Source organism: Budorcas taxicolor, chromosome 11 (assembly GCF_023091745.1).
Source record: "Budorcas taxicolor isolate Tak-1 chromosome 11, Takin1.1, whole genome shotgun sequence".
In the NCBI taxonomy this organism is placed as follows: Eukaryota; Metazoa; Chordata; class Mammalia; order Artiodactyla; family Bovidae; genus Budorcas; species Budorcas taxicolor.
The window spans coordinates 8,588,968-8,612,974 of NC_068920.1; the positions used below are offsets into that span (position 1 = coordinate 8,588,968).

Genomic DNA, 24,007 nt, shown 5'->3' on the forward strand with positions numbered 1-24,007 from the left:
CACGCTGTGGGCACTGACTGGTCTCCAGCTTCCGGTTACTTCAGACAGAGCTGCAGTGGAGACGCCGTCTGCTGGTGCAGAGACGCTCCCCTCGGGGCATCCTGGGAAGGAGTGGGCCACTGCCAAGCACACCGCTGCCTCTGCCAGCCTTCTCCCGGGGAGAGCAGAGCGACCCTGCATCCCAAACAGCCATGTCGGGGGCAGTCTACGTGCCGTCTCGGTGGATATGGGCCCATGAATGTGTCCAAAGGAGCATCTGCTCTAGTTTAAAGGAAAATGGACTTCTGCACCTGTTTTCCTTAGCATAAGATGAAAAAGCCACAGCACAAAGGGAAAAAGAGAAAAAAGTCTGAGAATATACACAGATTTTTCTTTTCACTAATACAACCCAACCGCGCAATGTAAGAAGGCGTGTACCTTTCATTTCCATCACATCTGAAGTCCCTGAAACTGTCTTTGTGGTTTCATAAAGCCTACCATCACCTCTCCTTCAATACACAAACCTGCTCAGTGACGTGCACTCCACGCATGTCTCAGGCCCTGCTACTGCCACCACAGGCTGCCACGCCGTTTGCAGTCAGCAATGAAAAAGCAAAGCTGGAAACTGCGTTTTCAAATGTATCATGCTTGTGAATAGACTTCGGTTGTCACTCAAACGCTTCGATTATTAGTATGAGATATTGACAGAAAATTGAAGTAGAATGATCCAAAAGAATACTCTTACTCAAGTGCCTTCCCGCACAACATGAAGGCTTCATTCAGTCTCTCCCACTGGCTCCTGTGGAGGGCACCCGCCCTGTCCCCAACACCTGATCCCCAGCTGACCGCGGGGCAAGCTGTCCCGCGCCCCACCTGAGTGGCGGAGACAGGCGGCTGCCAGGGAGCCGGCTCGCTGAGGAGTCTACACAGCAGCCCTGCTTCTGCCAGCCATGCATCCTCGGCTTTAGGGAGGGAGGCTGGCCTGGAAGTCTCCGTTCTATCGTGGGCTCCCAGGAAATTCTCGAGATGCTGCTTTAAAACACACACTCACAAGTTTTCCACCAGCATGTGAAGAATAAAGAGCCATCAAAATGGCTAACTGTTTAGCTATACTCAGAACAGTCAGGGGCTGGCTTTCTTGGCTCATTTATATTAAGAGAAGACAGTCACGAAAGGTCAGCTGGAGTTGGGAGAGACACAGAGAGCTGGCATTTCTGGTCCAGCTGTGACAGGTAAGAGGTGAGACATCCAAAGACCATTCTGTGGTTTGGTGTTCTCACAAAACCCGGCAGGCGTGCGCGCTCTGCTGGAACCAGCGAACTTGGCAGTTTCCGAGCGTGCAGTACACGCAGGTAACAACACTCCCCAGGTGCATGAGACTCCGGGCCAGGCTGCAAAGGCCAGTCCTGCGGAGGAGGAAGGGCTGGAAATGCCAAGCGAGGGTGAAGAGGCGTCCCTGAGCACGCCCTGCGAGAGACCTGAGCGTGGGAAGCCTTGAGGCCGAGCTAGCAGGGGCTCGGGGCTCTCCTCCCCCAGCCCGCGGTGGGGAAGGCACATGGACGACAACTTAAATGACATGACACACTCTGGGGTTCACAGCAAACCCTCCAGAAACAGTCACTGCTGTTCCTGCACAGAGGAGAGCAGCTCTGCCTAGAAGGCAGCAACTGGAGGCCCTGACTGCCCCAGACCACTCCAGAAACCAAAGGGAAACGGGGAGTTCACAGCAGAAACTGCAGGACGGCAGGCGAGGGAACACAGGCAGCGGGAGTGAGTACGGAGGGTGAAGAAAGTTCTGTCCTTAACATCTTTCTACCCTTTCCACACCGAGTCTTCAGACCTGTCTACCCATGGCTGTTCCCTAATTTCTCTTGCTCCCTTTGAAATCAAAACGTCTGCACCACGGTTGGAGGTAAGGCTGTCTTGGGAGGTGGAAGTGGTGTGCTGACAAGGCTCACTAGTCCTGTGGGAGAGGTAACAATGACATCATGTCATCAACGACTGTCAGTAAAGAGAGGAGACCATGTACACACACACGCACGCACACACACACACACACACACACACGCACACACACACACACACCTGTGCACCAAGCTTCCTGGGTTTCCTTTAGCCACGGTCTGTCCTCAGTTTCACTACTGTGACTTCAGTACTTCAGAGTCTGTTAACCACTAATTTATTAAAACACTTTGATGGTGACCTAATTTGTTAAACAGTCAAAATACAACAGCTGGAATCATCTGAACCTCACCCTTCTACTGTGGTGCGTGTTTTAAACAACTGGGAAAGTGAGCGCTGGCCACCACTTTCAGGTTAAAGCAACAATTTGGAGTTGTCTTCTTACCACGCTACTCATGCACCCCATGCCCCCAAGAACAGGGGCAGCACAGTGCTCCAAGGAAACCCGTACCCGCGCCGAGCAGCGCCAGGAGGACGGGCACACGCCTTTGGCTCTGAGGAGGAGTCTGAGTGGAGGCAGCGTGGCTGCAACAGCCAGGCCAGGCGCTCAATGACGGGCCAGTGCTCCTGGGCTGAGCCGCGGTGTCCGCCCCGTGGACGCGTGGGGGTGCCCGCCTGCTCGTGGGCTGGGCTTGTGGACAAACGGAGGGGCCGCTGTCGGCTCAGCACGCTGGGCCACGGCCCCCGCCAGCCTCCAGGTCGTGCGCTGAGCTGGAGAGCAGAGCCGGGGCAGACCCTTTGGCGCCCTTTCAAACTCCTCACCCAGAGCCATCTGCAGACAGACACCTGTAAGTTCAGAGTGTGCACTGAGCTCACAGCAGCCAAGGTCACAGGAGGCAACGAGCAGCTGGGAAGCATAAAGGAGTGCCCAAAGGGCAGGATGTGCATGAGGGCCCCCGCCACCTCCCACGGCGCACACACGTTTTAGAAAATGACTCTTGGTCATAATTGGACAAAATCAGGCGAAGTGAGTGAAAAAACCTCCGACACTGTTCACAAGACCCAGGAACAGAAGTTCTGCAGGCACAGTTATGAGACGTCCATGCAGTTTCCCGAACACCAGAGGGGACACAGCCTGGCAGGACCTGACAGGCAGGACCCTGTGGTTAAGGAATGGGCCAGCTGATGCGACTGAGCAGAAGCGATGGCACTGCCGGGACTTAAGAAAGCAAAGGAATGCAGTGCTCGTCCAGTCATGCAGGACTTCCGGGTGCGGATTCACGGGAGCGAAAGGGGTCGCAAAAGGCAAGGGGGGTTCCAGGGAGGGCGACGCACACATAGAGAGAGTAGGACAAGTTTGACAGAGGGAAGTTTTCCCGCATTTCCTGTCATTTCATTCCCGACTGACGGCTGGCTGCACATCCAGGAAGAGAGGGCACGCAGTGGGTGTGGCCTGGACACAGAAACCAGGCAGGGCCCCGAGCCCCTGTGCAGACTCCCAGCCAGAGAGGGGACAGTTTCATTACTAAAACAGCAGCACTATGATGATGAATTGAAACTCACTTAAATATGCTGAAGCGGAGTTAGAAAAATATGCTCAAGCCATGATAATTACAAAACATCTTCACTACCTTTAAAAAAAATGGTGAGGGAACCAACTCATTCTGAAAACGAATTAGAGAGTGAAATCAAGGTTTACCCTGCCTTTCCTGTATGAACTGGACTTCAGAGTAACTGAATCGTTGATGAAATTTTTTATTTTTTAATTTCATGCTCCAGCTACCAATCATTAGTTTGCAATCTCCAAGGAAATAAGGCCAATACTTTGGCCACCTGACGAGAAGAGATGACTCACTGGAAAAGACCCTGATGCTGGGAAAGACTGCAGGCAGGAGGAGAAGGGGATGACAGAGGATGAGATGGTTGGATGGCATCACCAACTCAATGGACATGAGCTTGAGCAAACTCCAGGAGATGGTGAAGGACAGCGAAGCCTGGTGTGCCGAAATCCATGGGGTCGCAAAGAGTCGGACACAACTCAGTGACTGAACAACTAGGAAAAAAAGGATCATGGCAACAATTACCAATGGTGCTAAAACTATTAGATGAAAAGTCTGACCGTTTTAAAGGGTGGAGCGAGCTGATAACACTTGAATCCAGTTTTCAATCTTAACATCACAAACAGGGAGACACATTATGGACTCTGGTGACAAAATCCAAAAATCAAGCCTGAAACTGATAAAACTTCGTTAATCCTAAGTTTGGAAACACAAGGAGCAGAGAAACATGCCACTTGCACAAGGAGGAAGCCATATGGAAGCTCCAGAAAATGAGAGCATCCACAGAGCCATGGCTCACCCACAGAGCCATGATTCACTCAACAAGCAAGCTGAAGGGAAGGCCGTCAGTCAGTTCACTCGCTCAGTCATGTCCGACTCTGTGTGACCCCGTGGACTGCAGCACGCCAGGCTTCCCTGTCCATCACTAACTCACAGAGCTTGCTCAAACTCACATCCATCAAGCTGGTGATGCCATCCAACCAACTCAACCTCTGTCACCCCCTTTTCTTCCTGCCTTCAATCTTTCCCAGCATCAGGGTGTTTTCCAGTGAGTCAGTTCTTTGAATCAGGTGGCCAAAGTATTAAGAGTTTCAGCTTCAGCATCAGTCCTTCCAATGAATATTCAGGACTGACTTCCTTTAGGATTGAAAAGACCCTAGAGATGGGAAAAATTACTTCAGAGATGATGAGTAAAAGCAACACACAGACCTTGGCAGAAGCCCTGATCTGACCGCACTGTCTAAAGAACTTTTATGAGAATGGACGCTGACTGTGTTCCGGAGCCTAAGCTCAGACTGCTTGCTGCAAAACAGGCCAGTAATCGAGAGGTGAGCTGTCAGGACAAGGAACATGGCTTTATTCGGAAAGCTGGCAAACCGAGAGGATGGTGGGCTCATGCCCCAAAGAACCTTGTTGCCTGAGTCAGGATTCAGGCTCCTTCTGCACTGGAAGGGGAGGGAGTACAGCCAAACACTTCCCTGTCCCTGCCAGCCTCCAGAGGGCCTGTGTGAATTCCTCCTTCCCTGCAGCCATTCGCAGGGGGCCTGCTCAGGAGGCTTCCTGTGAGCTACACCAAAGCATTTTATTAGCTTGATGCTCATGACCTGGGAGGCAAAATTCTCAGAGATGAGCCATGTACAATCTAAGCTTACAGGCACCATCGCTCTAGTGATTAACTTGTAATAGAATACAAAAGGTTCTTTCCTATGCAACTGGATATTTGATAAAATTAACGGATTGTTACATTTTTTTCCAGATCTGATAATAGCACTGAGACTGTATTTTCAAAGACATCATCCTTATCTGATCCGTGTGTGGATGAAATGACCCTTCATCCAGAGAGGGCGGGGGACTGGCCATGGGCTCAGGGCTGCTGAAGCCGCCACGAAGTCAGCTCTGCGCTTCCCTGTTCTGCTGTGATCAACCTCTAGGAATGTCCAAAATAAGTTCAAACAATGGCCTTTTGCACAACAGCACATTAATTTACCCTGGTGCCAAACAGCTATCAGTTTAAGACATAATAAAATAAATACTTCAACAGATAATACATGCAATGCCGAAAGCATGTAGGCCATAGGTCATCTCAAGGTTAACACATTTCACATTGAACAGCATCAGAGCCAACACTTAGCTTTACTGAAAATGCTTGGCAGACATTCTGCAGCCAACTGTCCAAAGCGCTGCACGGTCTCACCTCCCTGACAGCGACGCAGTGAGCTGCTTATAAGAAAGGAAAAACGGCTGGGAGAAAAGGAAAGGTAAACAGTGAAAGTGCGATTCGAGAAGAGAGGACCAGGCCACCCTCCTTTGAAAAATGTAAAACTGCTCTTCTCCTATACGTAGATGAAATACAAATTTATTAAAATCTTCCTGACAGTATTTTTTAAGTGAAATTAAGAAAAACAGTTCAAGGAACTGATAAAACTACTCTGAGTTCAGCACCAGGAAAGACCACTGAGTTGGATGTCTCTCCAAAGGTGTAACTCACTCAGCTGGGCTCTTTCGGTTAAAAGCAGAATCAGTAAGGTGGCAGGCTGGCCTGCGCGCAGGGCACGGGAGACCTGTGGAGGGCGGTCAGGAGTGTGGCAGGCCAGTGGGCACTGCCACTCGGGTGCCACGCCAGAGGCGAGAGCAGACGGCACACGGTCTAACAAACAGCACCGGGAAAGGGATGCTCATCGAGGCGCCCTCAGAGTTCTGTAAGGCTCGGTCTTCAGAGCAAATCTGGAAAGGTGGACTGACACTCAGAGACCTTTGGGTGACACCTATTTTATAATAATCTAATTACTTCTAAATGAATAGCTCACATCGTGTTTTTGGTAACTGTTTTCTTATTTAATCAACCAAAATTCTCTTCTTCAACATTAAACTGAATTAAAAGATAATTCAATCTGATATCCTGTTGAAAATACCTATTAGGGTAAAAGCCAAACTGCAAATTAGTATTTTACTGAACGTGTTTTCCCTGTTACCTCCAGCTTGAGTAATTTATGCCAAGGTGTTTCTCACTAAGCAGCCAACCGATGGAGGAATGTACTAAGGCAGGCTTTCTCTACACTGGCACCCAGGAGGGCTACGGCACAGAGGGAGGCCTGGAGACAGTGGGGACGAGACAGGGGAGGGAGCGGCCCTGGGTGTGCAGGGCAGACACTGCTGAGGCCCTGTCTAGCTCCACACGCGCTGTGGACTGGCCCTTGGACGGCTGGCTGGGGTATTAGAAACAGGAGCTAATATTCGGATGCTGAAATCACTCCTCTTCTTTGTAATGGGACAGAACAAACTCTTTCTTTGCTGAGCTCAGCTCGGGCCTTTTGCCGGCACGCCTGGAGCCAGCCTTGGCTGGAGACTGGGTTTAAGGAGAGAGGTGCCTCCCGGCGCTGCTGGGTTCCGAGAGGGGCTTCCCCGAGGGAGGGAGGAGAGCCTTCGTCCACCTCTGGGGGAATCTGTCCCCTTCTTCTCCGCTCCCCGCCTTGCCTGTGGGAGGCAGCGAGAGGGCAGAGCAGCTGCCTGCAGGAGGAGCTGGCGAGGGCTGGGATCGCTCGGCCCCCACGGCCCCCACGGCCCCCACGGCCCCCACGGCCCCCACGGCCCCCACGGCCCCTGCGGCCCCGCCTGCCGGTGCCTTTGTCTTATCCTGTGATTAGTGTGAGGTCAGGAGAGACGACTGTCCTTCACAAGTTCTGGGCCCAGAGATTCTAATGGTGTTTCCTGCCTTTTCTGCATGCAGGCTGAGGCAGCGACGGGTGACAGTCCCTCCTCTCCGCCCCTCCGACACAGGACACGACTACTCCTCTCTAAGGAGGATCCAAGGAGCTATCCCAGCACTTAGTAAACCTCCCCACATGCTCCAGGAAAGGATTCTCCCTAGGGGTGTGCACAGTTTAACAAGGAGTGAGATGGGTGTTTCCAAGGAGGTGCTGCTTTGATGAGACAAACGGCAGGCAGCCTGCCCACCACCCGTGTTCTTCACTTGAGGTTAGTGCAATTAGCTCATTGGAACACAAGGATCTGGTTAAATCACAAAAGAGTATTAGAAGAAAAGTGTTAGGGAAAAAAGAGACATACAATAGGCAATCAAGATACTCTTCACACAGCAGTGGAAATGCCTTTATAGGCAGGAAGAGGCGACCAAGCAGGATGAAGAGCGCCGACTGCAGGCTGGTTTCTGCCTCCGCACGTGGGATCCACCGTGAACAAGGGAAGCGCCCAGTGTCCCACATGAGCCGGCTGCCCTCCCCGGCCACCTGGCCCCCCCACACTCACAGCATCCACTACACAGATGTCTTCCCTCCCCCGATACTTCCAATGACTACAGTTAACAGGAAAGCATTTTGAGATAAAAATCAGTTAAGTACTTATTTAAAAATGGTTGATTTTATATTAATCTATTACCTTTATGAATATATGTAAACATACATGTTCTAGATAGAAAACAAATATTTAAGCGACAATTTAAAGAAAGATTACTTCTCTTATTTAATATGTTTTTAAGATTTAAACTTTCAAGTGTACTTGTAAATGAGATTATTTTTAACTGAGCTAAAACTTATTAAACGCAAATACTCAGAGCTCTTAATAACTGAGGATAACAGGAAAATGAGAGTCAGGTAAGTGACTCAGAACTAACCAGAATAGCCCTTCCTGACATATATATAATTAGAGAGGTGATCAACTGGATTCTTTAAAAAATTACTACAGTGTCGGAAACTAAATTTATTTCTAACTACAGCAATACACAGGTACCTATATGATTTGCAAAATTCAGCTCTGAAATGAAAAATGAAATTGGAGATGAAAATTCTAAAGATAATACTCAGGTAACTGAAATTCTTTTGGAAGACTAAAGTCAAACTACTGTGGCTGCTCAGCTTGGTCTCAAAACTTCAATCAACTTTAAAGAAACAAAAAGTCGCTCTGTGACTATGAGAGACTGAGGTTCAGCTGGGGATCCAGTCAAAACTGCAGAGAACAGGACTCGATACAACTCAGAAGAGTCTGTAAAAGGCGGTGTTGGTCTCTAAGCGTCTCGGCGCCAGAGGAATGGCACGTGACGGGCGGACGGCGCAGTGGTGTCATGCATGCTGAGAAGAGGGTGCTTGCCTGAAAGAGAGCACCAGGGCCTCCATGCCACAGGCCAGCAGCACCTCAGCTTGTGCAGAAAGCTCCCTGGTAACTACCACTCACGCTGTGGGCTGGGAAGACGTGAGGGGCAGAGAAGGACCTCAGACCTGGACACTGAGTCGGTCCACACCTGGCAGCAGGGAGACCGTATTAAAAACTGAACAAGAAGATTAATGGAAATGAGAACATCACACAATTTCCTATCGAAAAACAACTGAGAAAAATCACTGCTGAACCACAGAACAAATACGCGAAAGATAAACTGAGGCATGACCCACGTTTGCTCAGACTCTGAACCATGAATTCCCACTGTGCGACTAGAGCTTGGCAGGGAGATGCGGCCTGGGAACCAGGAGAGGCCCTGGCTGCCTGGAGGCGGCGTGGGAGGAGCCAGGAGCAGGAGGAGCAGTGCCCATGAGCCAAGGTCTCAGCCTGGGAAGGGAGGAGGCCCGAAGGGTTGAAGCAGGGGTGACAGATGGGCTTTGCCAACAGGCGAGGGGCTGGGGACAGGAAGACAGTGCGGCCCTGCAGTGACACGGGGCACCCTGCAGGGACCGGGCACGGTGGGGACAGAACTAGGGTCTGAGGAGGAGCGGCACCCTGGCGGCCAACCCGAGGGGTGAGGAAGGTGCAGGAGAGTCCGGGCGGGGGGACATCTGTCCACAGAGGAGGGAGGCCTGAAGCTCAGAGCAGAGGGCAGGCCGCAGAGTGGACGCTGAAGGCACCAGTCAGCTTGCTCGAGGGGATGGAATCTTGGAGTTTGAACAAAGATTGGCAACCCCAGGGGGAGCCGGCGTCCAGGGCCATTCCCAGCGCAGGGGTTGCAGGAGGAGGCTGGGGGCCGCTCACCACAGGGGGAGGGCGGCAGGGCAGGGGGGGGGGCGTCTCTCCCAGGAGCGGGACCAGCCTGGAAGCGCTCTGCAGAGCACCAAGGCCAGCACGCCCACGGACCCCAGGGTGGCTGGAGGCACAAGAGACACGAGAGACACGAGAGGACACAGGGGCCTCGGGTGGAACCTCCGAGGCGCCGCCCAGACGGCTAGTTCACGCTGGGCTGTAACGTGGAACATGTGGGGCTGTGAGTAGTCAGAGCAACAGGAGCTGAGGGGGTTCAGAGCCTGAGGTCCTGGCCAACCCTCCCCTACCCTCCGGAGGGAATGAGGATTTGTCTTAAGACAGCTGAAATTTAGACAACTGTAATAAACTGGCTTAAAGCTCAACATTCAGAAAACTAAGATCATGGCATCTGGTCCCATCACTTCATGGGAAATAGATGGGGAAACAGTGGAAACAGTGGCAGACTTTATTTTTGGGGGCTCCAAAATCACTGCAGATGGTGACTGCAGCCATGAAATTAAAAGATGCTTACTCCTCAGAAGGAAAGTTATGACTAACCTAGACAGCATATTGAAAAGCAGAGACACTACTTTGCCCACTAAGGTCTGTCTAGTCAAGGCTATGGTTTCTCCAGTGGTCATGTATGGATGTGAGAGTTGGACTGTGAAGAAAGCTGAGCGCCAAAGAATTGATGCTTTTGAACTGTGGTGTTGGAGAAGACTCATGAGAGTCCCTTGGGCTGCAAGGAGATCCAACCAGTCCATCCTAAAGGAGATCAGTCCTGGGTGTTCATTGGAAGGACTGATGCTGAAGCTGAAACTCCAATACTTTGGCCACCTGATGTGAAGAGCTGACTCATCTGAAAAGACCCTGACGCTGGGAAAGACTGAAGGCAGGAGGAGAAGGGGACGACAGAGGATGAGATGGCTGGATGGCATCACCGACTCGATGGACGTGAGCTCGGGTAAACTCCGGGAGCTGGTGATGGACAGGGAGGCCTGGCGTGCTGCGGTTCACGGGGCCGCAGAGAGTCGGACACGGCCGCGCGACTGAGTTGGACTGAGCACTAAGAGGCAAGCATGCACAGGCTCGCGCGCCACAGGCGCGGCGACTGACACTGCGAGGAGTAAAGCGCCTAGCGTGCACACGCGCGCCCACAGCTGCCCATGTGTGCACGCGCGTACATGTGTGCAGGGCCTGCGGTACAACAACTCCTTTATTTGTGAACCAGGGATTGGCTAACTGTTGTTACAGGAGTTTGGTACGGCAGGGCCCAAATTTTGGTTGTGAATTTGCAAACTCCCAATAACCCTTCATGGTGGCACACGTCACCTGAACTGATAAGGATCTTGACCGTCACTCCTAATCTAACCTCGCTCACTTCCCGGCCGGCATCACTCCTGGAATGTAACATGAAGCGTGGCATCTGCACTGTATTGCCTTCCTAAAGCTCCCAGATGGTGAGATTCCCAAAGTCACCCAGCCCGAGAGTTTTGAAAAAGACTGTAGATCGAAAGCTCCAGAGGCTGTTGACAGATGACCTTGAGACCAGTGATCCACCCAGGGAGTTAGGTTTGCCCATGCGAGGTCAGGAACTGAGCTTACACTGAAGGTGTATGTCATCAGCTGCCCTGGGTAACTGACCACTACCCCTGAGCTCACAGACTGGGCTGTAAGAAGCTCCACCAATGTAAAGGGCAGTGCTGGAACCAATGGACAGGATACTCCCTGGTAGGTAATTATCTTGCACATGAAACACGTGTAATTCCCACAGGGTCCATCTAAAACATGACGCCCACCCTCCAGCAGCCATGTCACAGGTGCAGAGTGGACGCCTGAGGACCAAGGACTCCTGACCACATGGGCAACGGAAAGACCCCGCAGGGAGGACGTGGGAGGTCTTCCCTGTGTGCTGCGGGCGGCTGGCGAGGCCGTGGGGTAAAGTATAGGGTAAGTACTGACTGCGTTGCACATTTTGCTGTAAGACACTACAAGAATTTTAAGCAAGTTTCTGACAAGATCTGACATACTGTAAGAGGATGCATTTGGGATGTGAGCTGCCATCCAGTCTGGACACAGAAAAGAACGTATGCATGAGCAAACCCAGCTCCCGGCGGGGGGGGGGGGGGTGGTCACTGGTCTCAAGGTCATCTGTGAGCAGCTTCTGGAACCCTCCATCTGCAATCTCTCTCTGAACTCTTGGGCTCGGTGACTTTGGGAACTTTAACATTTGGGAGATTTAAGAAGGTAATACAGGAAGGAGCATCTAGGAAGGTAATGCATGGCCTTGGGGGAGAAAGATCAACTATGATCTCCTTTAGGCAGAAGGCTCAAACGTCTGTAATGATGGATGGTGACTTCAGGAATTAAACGGCTACAATCACATAAACATTACTAATTTAATGATTCTGATTCTTAGCTTATACTTCCGGCATCATGATCCCTAATATGAACAACTTGATGCTTTCAAATGGTGGTGCTGGAGAAGACTCTTGAGAATCCCTTGGATGGCAAGGAGATCAAACCAGTCAATCCTAAAGGAAATCAACCCTGAATATTCATTGGAAGGACTGACACTGAAGCTGAAGCTCCAATACTCTGGCCACCTGATGCGAAGAGCTGACTCACTGGAAAAGCCCCTGATGTTGGGAAAGATTGAGGGCAGGAGAAGAGGGCGACAGAGGATGAGATGGTTGGACGGCATCACCAACTCGACGGACGTGAGTCTGAGCAAACTCCAGAAGACGGTGAGGGACAGGGAGGCCTGGTGTGCTGCGGTCCACGGGGCTGCAGGGAGTCTGACACGACTGAGTGACTGAACAGCAATGTGAACAGCAACAATAGAAGCAAAACCATGTTTGAATAATGACGCCACCACCATCTAATAAAAGCGCCACACAGCAATGACGGCAGCATGTCACAGCAAGCTGTTGAACAAATAAAGGTAACACAACTTTCCAGCAGGTCACGGGTACAGCCACGCGCGCCCCAAAGACCTGACATCTAATAAGAACAGAGCCATTGTCACACCAGGCAACACCAACATGTTAGTAGGTGGCCTGGCTTTGTGTATTCCACGGTACTTCAAACAAAGAAACAAGTGTCTGATCATCAAAACTGTATCTTTCAATGACAAGTTATTTCTAAAACACACATTATCAAGCGATCTAAGTGACATTTATTTGACGTCACAACGATAATACCGGAACCGTCTGCCATCTTTCCGCAGCTGAATTTTCTCTGCTCGATTATGATGCTCTCACTCCCATACCTTCTCCTTGAATCTTTCATATCTTCGGCAACTGTAACTGGGTCTTCCGTAGAAACGATCAAACGTCTTAAGTAAATTTTTCGATGGAGGTCACAAGGTCACTGCAGAGAACAGCGCTGGCTACTGCTTCTATGCAGGCAAGAAGCACCCCCGGAAGCAAGTGTGTGTTACTGAGATGATCACACACTCTGAGGTGTAATTAATTATCCTCTGGAATCTAAGATGATCTCTAAGCCATTTTAAGCACTAATAATTTAAAGTCTCCTAAACTCCAAACTATTTACCTAATAAAGACTTAAAAACCAAGTCAATCCCTTAGCAAATATGAAAAAAATGGGAACAAAAAGAAAAGCATCTTAAGCATGTATCAAGAGAAGCAAATCCACAGTCACAGCTCAGGATGCATGGACCTAGAGACCAGGGACCTGAAACCACCCACCTGTTGGGGGCAGGCAGTCCCTCCAGTCGAAGTAGCCAGCGTAAATGCCAGGTTCCAAGGAGCCCACGATGGGGTCTGCCTTCAGCTCAATGTAGCTTTCAAACAGCCTCTGGTCCAGATCTTTGAGTGAGGCCATGCTCACCTGTGAGCACAGGGAGGGCACACCAGTGAGGCCGCGCCCGCTCACACGCACAAGTGGAGCACGCAGGGCGTCTACTCGCGGGTGGAGAAAACAGTGAAACAACGTAAGTGAATGCTGAGTAGGCTTGAGCAGCACTTACCGGCTTTCCCACAAAGAGGCGTGACCTTACTTCGCCACAGGTAATAAAGAGCATTGCTGCATGGCAGGCGCCCTGCTTCCCCGCTTCCCACACAGCGCTCTGAAGCCCACTCAAAACGGGTACAGAACAGGAATGCATGGTTTTATTTCAATGTTTCCAACTTAAATTTTCTAGTTTACTATTTTTAAAACTTTTTTGGTAACAATAGTTTGTAAAAATTAAACTTCTGAGAAAGAAAAAAAATAACAGAAAAAAAAGCCCTGTTATTTTCATTTCAAAGATGACAGAAAGAGCACTTTTAACTAAGCCAGCGCTATAGAAATAAACTCACTATATAATCAGAACCACTATGGGGAGCAGTGGGCGGGGTGTAAACTGCTGGGTAAGACAGGCTCAAGAGGCTCAAGGATGGACTGTACAAGACTCTAAGATGAGGAACAGAGCCACTTTTTCGTAGTAACTGTAAATGGAGGGTAACCTTTGACAGTTGTATTAAAAAAACAACAAAATTTTAACTAGAATAATTACAGCAAAAAAAATTATATACAATTATGCTAAAAATAATCAAATATGTAAAATATGTTGCCTATGGCTCAAGTGACTCTAAAATCGTTAAAACTGTTTGCTGTAAAGGAGTTTCCCTGGACTTAAAAAAAAAACAAAACCTGTCCTTTCTCTACCTTCACGCTGAAATACTGGAAAGAGATTTACAGGCTTCACAGAAAACCTCACTCAAGAATTGAATGCCAAACTAAGAGAGTTCACATGCCTCAACTAAGACGTGGCCCGGCCAAATAAGCAATAAATACGTAAAAATGAGTATACATACCTAGAAAAGAGAGCCTTCCCTCCCTGGCCTGTGAATGTTTCAGGAGATAGGAGAGGTTGGGGGTGGGGGCCCCATCCCATTCATTTCTCTCTAGGCATTCCACTTTAAAAAAAATAATAATTTAACGCCAGGCTTTAACGGCAATTATAACATTCTTGGGTAGATCAAAAATCTGCAACTATCCAAACTGCAAATTAGATCATTCTTTTAAAAAGACTGGCACAGAGTAAACCAGCTTTTTATATATGTAAAGGTCATTCCTTGGGTTTATGTAATTACAGCTACTAATAAAATTATAAGCCAAAGTTTATTAACCATACAGCTCTGGTTTTCCCTTCTCAAAGGGCTCAGAGGCTGCAGGCCAGTCTCTCTAAAGAGACCGTTCTGGCCAATGAGCATATGAGAAAGTGTTAACCTGCTAAGCAGGGAAAGACATGCAAAAGAAAACACCACAAGGGGATGTTTCCTATCAAATGAGAACTAATCAGCAGTGACGGCCAAGTGTGAGGGCGCAGCTTCTGGACAGCAGCCCTGGCGGCAGCGTCTGCCGGGAGGGAGCCTCTGGGGCGGCAGTTCACGTCCAGGAAGTCACTGTGAGGAAGGGAGGGGGGCGACGCAGCCAGCGTCCCCTCTCAGTGACAGCCACAAAGACCTCCTGAAGGTTCCCAGCAGGAAAAAGTGAGAGCAAGGGTTTTACAGTGGCACGTGCAGCAGTAACACATACTGTAAGCCATGAGGCGCACACCTGTAGAGGAGGAGTGCTCTCAACAGAACGGCCGAGAGAGAGCTGTGCTCACCACGAGCTGAACTCAGAACACTGCTCCACAGTGCGGCGGCATGTCCAGACACAGGCCCATGGAAGAGACTGATTACTACATACTCTAAAATAAGACAGAGTTTATCTTTGGTGGATTACAGGTGATTAAAAAAACCTTTTTTAGGTTTTTCAGTATTTCTCCTTTTAAAAAATGATTAAGTTTTACTTAAAAAACAACACGCTTGTTCTCGGCTGTGCTGGGCCTCTGCTTTTGCGCAGGCCATCTCTGGTGCGCTCCGAGGGCTTCTCGCTGCGGCTCCTCGTGTTGCGCAGCGTTGGCCCCAGAGTCTCAGCAGTCCTGAGGCATGCACGGGCTTAGCTGCCCTGCGGCATGTGGAACGTTCCAGACCAGGAACTGAACCTGGGTCCCTGCACTGGCAGATGGGTTCTTAACCACTGACCACCAGGGGAGTCCAGAGGTCTTATTTTTATAATAAGAAAAAGAAAATGCACGATAAACAAACACTTCTAACACTTGAGACCGGGAGGCGCTGGCACCGCACGTGGCGGCGCGGGCACGCAGGGCTCCCCAGCACAACCCAGCGACGGCCTCCAACAGGGCTCGTCCGGAAAGAGGATCTGGAAATGCTGACAAGTTTCATGTTTATTACTTAATGCTGTTTTATAAAGCTCAAAATGATACACACTTAACCAACCAGCATCAGATCCTACTCCTCTGGTGTCTTCTCATAGAAACAATTTTGTCCTTTTCTTTGGCACATGTATGATGCCAGACCAGCAGGCACTCTGGACTCAGCCTGAGAAAATGTGAACTGAAGGCCTGCTGTGCTAACCTCCCTCTCTCTGAGCATCTTTCTGCATGAAAAACGGAGTTAATAATACTTTCCTTAATTACTTCAGAGAGCTATTTTCATCAAACAAAACTGTAAAAAAAATCATGCTAGTTTTAAAGGATGAAAAGTGAAAAAGCAAGTTAGTCGCTCAGTCGTGTCCGACTCTGCAAGCCCACGGACTGTGGCTCACCAGGCTCTTCTGTCCATGGGATTCTTCAGGCAAGAATACTGGAGAGGGTTGCCATTCCCTTCTTCAGAGGATTTTCCCAATCCAGGTATCCAGCCTGTATCCCCTGCATTTCAGGCAGATTCTTTACTGTCTGAGCCACCAGGGAAGCAAGCCCCAAAGGATGAATGATAATTAAATTTTAATAAACTCCTAACAAGCATGATTATTTATGTAAAACTTAATTCTACTCTTGCAGATGAAGAGTAAGATAAAGGGAACTAAAAAGGCCAGTGAAGCTCTTGGTGAAACAGAATACAGAAGGAACTGTGCCTGGAGAAACTGTGGCTGAGTCCCTGAGCTCGGCTCGGGGGAGGCCTGTGAGAGATGGGCTCCGAGGGGAGAGGACGCCCAGCAGCAGCTCTGAGGCGGCCTTCCCTCTGACAGCAGACCGGAGCGTGGGTGACCAGTGTTCAGGGGACCTGAATGCCCCAGACTGCTTTCGGATCTGGGCCTCCAGAGTTACGTTACCTGAGAAGGGAACCATGAGAAACAGGGGCAGCTGGCAGCTTTTTTACCTGAATGCAAGAGATGTATTTTACTTCACTGTCATCATGAAATTAATGAATTCACTCATGAAAACCAGAAATAGCGCAAAGACTATAAATCTGGTTTACTGTCTATTCCTTTAATGCTCAGTTGAATGCTTTCAAAATATTCAATTCCAAATTCTGAGTGCCACAAACAGGACCCCCCAGGTCCTCAAATCACCTTAGTTTCAGAACACAAGAGCCTGGACAAAGACGTGGAAGGACACAAGAACCCACCTGCAGGTCAGTTTCATTCTGCTTCTTACTGACACAGACTGGATCTAATAGAAAACCCCCACTTATAAGAAATGCTCAAAATTCTCCAAGCCAGGCTTCAGCAATACGTGAACTGTGAATTTCCAGATGTTCAAGCTGGTTTTAGAAAAGGCAGAGGAACCAGAGATCAAATTGCCAACATCTGCTGGATCTTGGAAAAAGCAAGAGAGTTCCAGAAAAATATCTATTTCTGCTTTATTGACTATGCCAAAGCCTCTGACTGTGTGGATCACAATAAACTCTGGAAAATTCTGAAAGAGATGGGAATACTAGACCACCTGACCTGCCTCTTGAGAAACCTGTATGCAGGTCAGGAAGCAACTGTTAGAACTGGACATGGAACAACAGACTGGTTCCAAATAGATAGAGGAGTACATCAAGGCTGTATATTGTCACCCTGCTTATTTAACTTCTATGCAGAGCACATCATGAGAAACGCTGGGCTGGAGGAAGCACAAGCTGGAATCAAGATTGCCGGGAGAAATATCAATAACCTCAGATATGCAGATGATACCACCTTTATGGCAGAAAGGGAAGAGGAACTCAAAAGCCTCTTGATGAAAGTGAAAGAGGAGAATGAAAAAGGTGGCTTAAAGCTCAACATTCAGAAAACTAAGATCGTGGCATCTGGTCCCATCACTTCATGGCAAATAGATGGGGAAACAGTGGCAACAGTCAGACTTTATTTTTCTGGGCTCCAAAATCACTGCAGATGGTGACTGCAGCCATGAAATTAAAAGACACTTGCTCCTTGGAAGGAAAGTTATGACCAACCTAGACAGCATATTGAAAAGCAGAGACATTACTTTGTCAAGAAAGGTCCGTCTAGTTAAGGCTATGGTTTTTCCAGTAGTCATGTACAGATGTGAGAGGTGGACTATAAAGAAAGCTGAGCACTGAAGAATTAATGCTTTTGAACTGTGGTGATGGAGAAGACTCTTGAGAGTCCCTTGGACTGCAAGGCAATCCAATCAGTCCATCCTAAAGGAGATCAGTTCTGGGTGTTCACTGGAAGGACTGATGTTGAAGCTGAAACTCCCAATACTCTGGCCACCTGATGCATTTGAAAAGACCCTGATGCTGAGAAAGACTGAAGGTGGGAGGAGAAGGGGACAACAGAGGATGAGATAGTTGGATGGCATCACCGACTCAATGGACATGAATTTGAGTAAACTCCAAGAGTCGGTGATGGACAGAGAGGCCTGGCGTGCTGCAGTCCATGGTGTTGCGAACAGTCCAATGTGACTGAGCGACTGAACTGAAATCTTTGCCTGCTCTTATATGCAATTCCTAATCATTTCATATATTTTTAAAATAATAGAAGACTTCTCCAGGAATAATGTTCGTGTCATTATTATTCCTGCATGAAAACAAAATGCCCCCTTTTTCTACAAATACTAACTTTTTACTGCAAGAGAACACCTTGCAATTCTCAACCAAAACTTTCTGGAAATAAACTCGACATTTGGCCCTTAAGGCTTAAGTCACAACATTTCTCATCAGGATGATTAATCTTTACGAAAAGGCAGGAAAACAAGACACAGCCACCCACTCTGACATTTTCAATCTTTAAAAAAAAATCCCAATCAAGTTCATGAACTGGAACCATCATTTGTGAAAAGTGTGCAATCCACCCCGAGCACTTCTGATTGCAAGATTAACGAGATCGCTATCTCGCTCTTCGCACTAAGACAGCTACACTGACATTAACAGAAGTGGCTCCAGCCTGCTTTACTTGGGAACCCGAGAGCGCTCCGCCCAGGAACCAAGCAGCCTTCAATAGCAGCAAGACTGCTTCACTTTTCCTTTCTGATTACTTGAAAAATGTAAACACCAAAGTGCAACATCATTGAAAAAGAAACAAAAACGCTCCAATGATTTATTTATGCAGGACTCATTTTTGTCCAGTTCTCCTCATGCAGGACGGCAGAGGGGAGGGGGCGTGTTTTTCGGGAAAGACAAAGCAACCTAGAGCCACGCCTGCGTGCATGTGTGTGCGCGCACGGGTGTGTGTCTGCACCGCACCTGTGCAAATGCTTCGGCAGGCACGCAGAAGCTCCGCTGCGGTCCCCAGAGCAGGAGACAGGAAGGAGAGGTGATTGTGCAGGCTCGGGGTTTGCTGTTGCTAGTGACAGCTCTAACCCGAAAGGAGCCGCACCTGAGGTGCCTCTGGAAGCCTTTCTCTCCTTTCCTTCCCTCAGTTTTGGGAAGCCTGGGTGGGTAATATCCCAGCTCTAGCCCTGCAAGGACTTTGCTCCAGAGAAAGAGAAGAGCATTAACTTCAGATGAGCTGTGAGGAGAGGGGACCGGGAGGTGAGGGTGGAGGAGCAGGGCGAACAGCTGAAACTAAGCGGGTGCCAAGACCACTGACCCTTCACAAGTCATTACCTGTGTTATTTTTTCTATTCCCTGGAAGTTGTGTTTTTCAAAATGTTCTGCTATGTTTAGGAAGGTGTGACGTTCTAGGTAGCAGCAATTACTTAGGACTATCAAAAGTCGCTGTTCCTAAAACCAAAACAAAATTTTAAAAATTACATTTCCAGTAACAAATTGTAAGCCTAACAGATTAACACATTTAGCACTTGCTAATTACAGTCTCTCAGTGTTTCCTATCGATATTCAGCACTTTCCCTTGGTTCCTTCTTCCCAGTAACAGAGAAACGTGACACAGAGCTGTAACTCTACTAACTAATCACCTAACACACTGAGGAGTCAAATCATGTTTAACTCAAATTCCTTTGGAAATCTAACAGCTGTACAGAAGGCAGACGGGCGCAGCACAGGAAACCAGTGAGATGGGGTCAGATGCTGTTCTTAGGTGGAGAAGGCAATGGCAGCCCACTCCAGCGTCCTTGTCTGGAGAATCCCAGGGACGGGGGAGCCTGGTGGGCTGCCGTCTCTGGGGCCGCACAGAGTCGGACACGGTCGAAGTGACTCGGCAGCAGTAGCAGCAGTTGTTAGGAAAGGGGTTCTATTCTACTTCACATGTTTTGCGCCCAAAATAGCTATAAAAATGAATATTAAAAATAACTACCAAAAAGCGTTGAAACTCTTGGAAAATAACTTGTAAACTTTTCATAACTTGGAAGAAAACTGTAATGGCGCCTACAGACGGGCTCCCTCAGCCACGAGACTGCTGCAGCCCTCCTCATGGAGAGTCTCCCTCCTGCGGGGAGAGAGGGGACAGAGCCGGGCGCCCGCCCAGTCAGCCACAGAGAGGGCCATGCTACACCCCCAGACTTCTGGCTGCTCACGGTGATTTCACATCAAAGTGACCAGACCCCCAGGCTGACGAATCAATCCTCACCGTAGAGTTCAGAAGAACCGGCTTGTAAGGAAAGTTCTAGGAACGGCTCTGTCCCACCTCCTCAGGGGAAGGTTTCTCCAGAATAAGTGTGAGTAATCCGAGGCCTCGGTTTACATCCTGACTGGACTCAAGGGCAGAGCTCCTCCCCAGGAGACACGCCCACCCGTCCTGGGCTCGCTGTGGTGCACTTGTGGGTGACTGCGGTCAGCGACAGAAAGGCAGGTGCGCAGACCACGGGGCCACCCTGGCTGGGCCCACGTCACCCAAGAATCCCATTCAGTGTCTGCAGTGTGTAGACTGCTAGGTCTTTTTTTAAAATCTTATTATTTAGTTCTGGCACAGTGTGATCTACTTGTCTTTTGTGGTCATCAAAAAAATATAATTAAAAGGCCCAGAATTATTACGCTGCTTTTAAAGCAACGAAACGACCTGGATGACTCTATGGAGGAGAAGTGGAGGCTGAAATAAGGAAAATGGGCTGTCATCTACCCTCCTCCACGCTCCATGTTCAAACCTCGTGAGATGGGCACTGTGAGACGGGTGGCAGGCGAGGCTTGGGGAGGCCAGACCTCTGCCCGCGCCCCATGCCGTCATCATGTGGCCCTTGTGAGGCGCTTGGGATGTGGACACGTGACTCCTCTGCAGCCAATCTGATCTCAGCTGGTCTCCCAGGCCCACAGTCCATCCTTACTCGCCTTCCCTGGGGAGCCGGCCACCCAGCACCGCCCCCGCCCCGCCTGCCAGTGGCCTGCCCCGCCTGCCCATCGCCTCTGCCCTGCTCTGTGGCCCATCCACGGCAGGGTCTGCAGACGGAGGACTCCATGGCCTCAGGCACTGTCCTGGCCCCCCGCAGCATCTGTGATGCGGGCATCAGGCTGCCCTCAAGCCTGACGGTGGTACGCGAAGCCCTTCAGTCAGGGAACAGCAGCTAGAGGAGGACCAGAGATGAGCCCCCTTTCTTCCCACGCTGCCCTCACTGAGAACCAGAACAAGACCCTACAAACACCTGAGTCCCCAGGGGCCAAATCTAATGCAGTACCATCCAGTGGAGGCAAGCACAGGGACTGAGCTTGGCACCGAATCTGGGACAGTATCAGGAGAGGGGGCAGGAGACAGTGTGACTGGCTCAGGGTTCTGGCTGAGAGCAGGCAGACGGAGGCTAAGGCGCGGTTCAAGGCGGGGTCCAGGCTCTGAGGAGAGCTGGGCCCAGCGGGCGGTGTCAGCCCGAGAAGGTGAGCAAAAAGGGCCTGTCCCACAGGCCGGGAAAGGGGCAGCCCTCCCCTCCACAGAGAAGGAAGCTGTCTCGGCATATGCTTCTCCAGCCTCCTCTTCCTGTTCACGGTGGGAGCGTGGTCTGGGCTCACCAGACGGCCTGCACTCCCCCCTGGCCCAGAGCCCGCAGCGCCCCACAGCCGTCCACACGCCCCACGAGCCCTGGCTCCCGTCCGGCCTGCGGGCACTCCAGCAGCCGCTTTCCCATCTGGATTGCTTCCTCTTGAAGCTTCCTTCTCTGGAGCTCCCAGGCTCTCTCTTCGGGCCTCCCCTTGAATCCTGAACCCCAATATGATTTCTATATACATGGTCTCCTCTCTAGCCACTAGGATTGTCCCCTGAATCCTCATCCCTTCCCAGGCCTCGCACTGCTGATCTACGAATCTGTGCCTGGACTTCTCTCCTGGGGGCCAACTGCCCGCTAGACAGCCCATCTGAACACCTCTCATTCAACACACCTGGTCCCAAACTGACGTTTTAGTCTTTCTGTAGACCTATTTTCTTCCTGAATTCGCTCTGTGAACAGTACTATTATCTGCCTAGTCACACAAGTAATTAAACCTACAACAGCGTTTTTAAAAAAATTATTTTGATTATACTTTTTCTAATAAAACAAATCCTTACTTAGGAGTTGATACTTATAACCGCAGAAATGATATATGGCAGGAAGTTAGGTCACGTTTCCTTTCTTGAGAGAAACATACACAACCATCCTTCAAGCTAATGACAAGTGGAGAGGGTCACTACTAATTTTTAAGAAAACTGGAGTTTGAATTTTAACAGCTAGATTAACACACAGAACAAAGCATGTGTGCGAATCATCCCTAAACCCATGCATGTGTTTAAAATACACGTGAGTTTATAGGAAAGGTGATTTGGTTTTGCCATGGAATTCTGAGTTTAAATAAAATGCTAATAGGGAACTTACCAAAAAAAAAAAACAGAGAAGAGCAGAGCTTCTCTGATTAAAGAGGAACACAGGGAAATGGTGCCTGTCCTTTGCCTCCTTTCTGCCTTCAAGCACTAGAGCGTGACACGATGCAGAGGCAGACGGAAATGCTTGTGCTGTAAGGTTCAGCCAGTAGGTGTGGGCTGCGCACAGCGTTATATTTTTACTAAAGCTTCCCCAAAATAAAATGAAGCACCGAAGTAAGGGCAGCATGCCACAGGAATAGCGCGGCCACAACGGACGCTCAGGCGGAGCTATGAGCAGCCATTGTGTAGTTTCCAACGACATGCTTCACTTTCTATCTACCATCTCTTTACAATCTCACTTACAGAAGTCAGACCGAAGTCTTCATGGATACTTCCAAACAAATCAGGAGAAGAAACGTCAACGGAGAGACTGAATAGAGAAGTAAGGAAGAGAACAGTTATAGTTAAAGCACTAAAATTAAAAACATTAATACAATATGTCAATTATACCTCTGTAAAAAATTCTATAAAATCTGTGTAAATTTGACTTTAAAATTTTTTGGTCAAAAATCATATAATTTTCTGCTTTTTAACATTTAACACCTAACAGCTCAAAGTAGAAACTGAGAACTATCTGTTAACGTGGGCCATATAGAATGTGTTTGTGGGGTCTTCCCAATAGTTTAATTTCTAGGTATAGACTCTCATAATCGAAACGTTTTTGCCCATCACAATCTAGAGGGAACTTGTTCAAGCTCATGTTCACAGTAAATGACTAACAGGACAGCTGAGTCAGGAAATTAGTTACTAACCCACAAGTGACCAGATACACAGAACTGCAGGGGAGAGACACCCAAGAGCTACCAGTAAATTTACAGACACGGCAGGTGACAAGTAACCCCTCGCCAGGATCTCTTTCTTTAAATCTAACCATCTGATTTCAGAATTCATATGGAAGATGAAAAAGATATCAAATAATATTTTAAAATAGAAAAAGCAATAAAAGCAATCTGAACAAGAGTTAAAATAATGATAATTAAAACAATGTAAACTGCTAGGAAACACCTGTGAGTAAATAGAGCAGAGAAGGCTAGAAACACCTTCACTCCTAGGGTTCAGTGACACGTGGAACAGAAATCACACCAAAACAAGACTTCACCAAAAATTATCAGCGAACGGCTGACAATATGAATTCCTGGGAGACGAATACGCCAAACCTAAAAAACCAAAGTCAAACCAGAACTGGAACCTTATTAGGCCTCAGAGGATTCAATGTCTCATACAGTGAGAGGCAAAACCCGGCAAATATGGGAAAATCTCCAGCTGTCAGTTCGATTACAGCTTTAATTAAGAGGCATTTATCTCAGTATTATTTGTGTGCAAGCAGAAACCTCAGGTACAGCAAGTCCCATGTGCCAAATATTCAGAAAGACGAAGTTTCCACAACCCCAGAGAGCAGCACAATGACAGAACGCTCTCTCGGATCTCAAGCATCAGGACGCAGGTAGCTGAGCTGGCCAGAACATCACCCCACCCACACTGCGGGCCTCTAGCAGCAGCTCGGCCAACACCCGACACATGGCTGCCAACAACGAGGAGGTGCATTTTCACCCTATTATTAAAACCCTGCTTCTCTGGATAGTTAGGGAGCT

At 49.0% G+C, this 24,007-nt stretch overlaps 1 protein-coding gene across 4 annotated transcripts in view; it reads right to left on the reverse strand.

The window, feature by feature from the left end:
• EXOC2 (exocyst complex component 2) overlaps positions 1-24,007 on the reverse strand; it is a 123,519-nt gene that overhangs the window by 19,598 nt on the left and 79,914 nt on the right. For 2 of the 4 annotated variants that reach the window (XM_052647750.1, XM_052647748.1), the window contains 3 exons: positions 22,719-22,785; positions 19,250-19,366; positions 13,109-13,250 (listed from right to left, as the gene is read on the reverse strand). In XM_052647750.1, coding sequence (XP_052503710.1) covers positions 13,109-13,250; positions 19,250-19,366; positions 22,719-22,785 — 326 coding nt within the window. Of the gene's footprint in view, positions 1-12,500; positions 12,799-13,108; positions 13,251-19,249; positions 19,367-22,718; positions 22,786-24,007 lie in introns of those variants that run through there. The other 2 variants (XM_052647751.1, XM_052647749.1) reach the window with 2 other exon arrangements.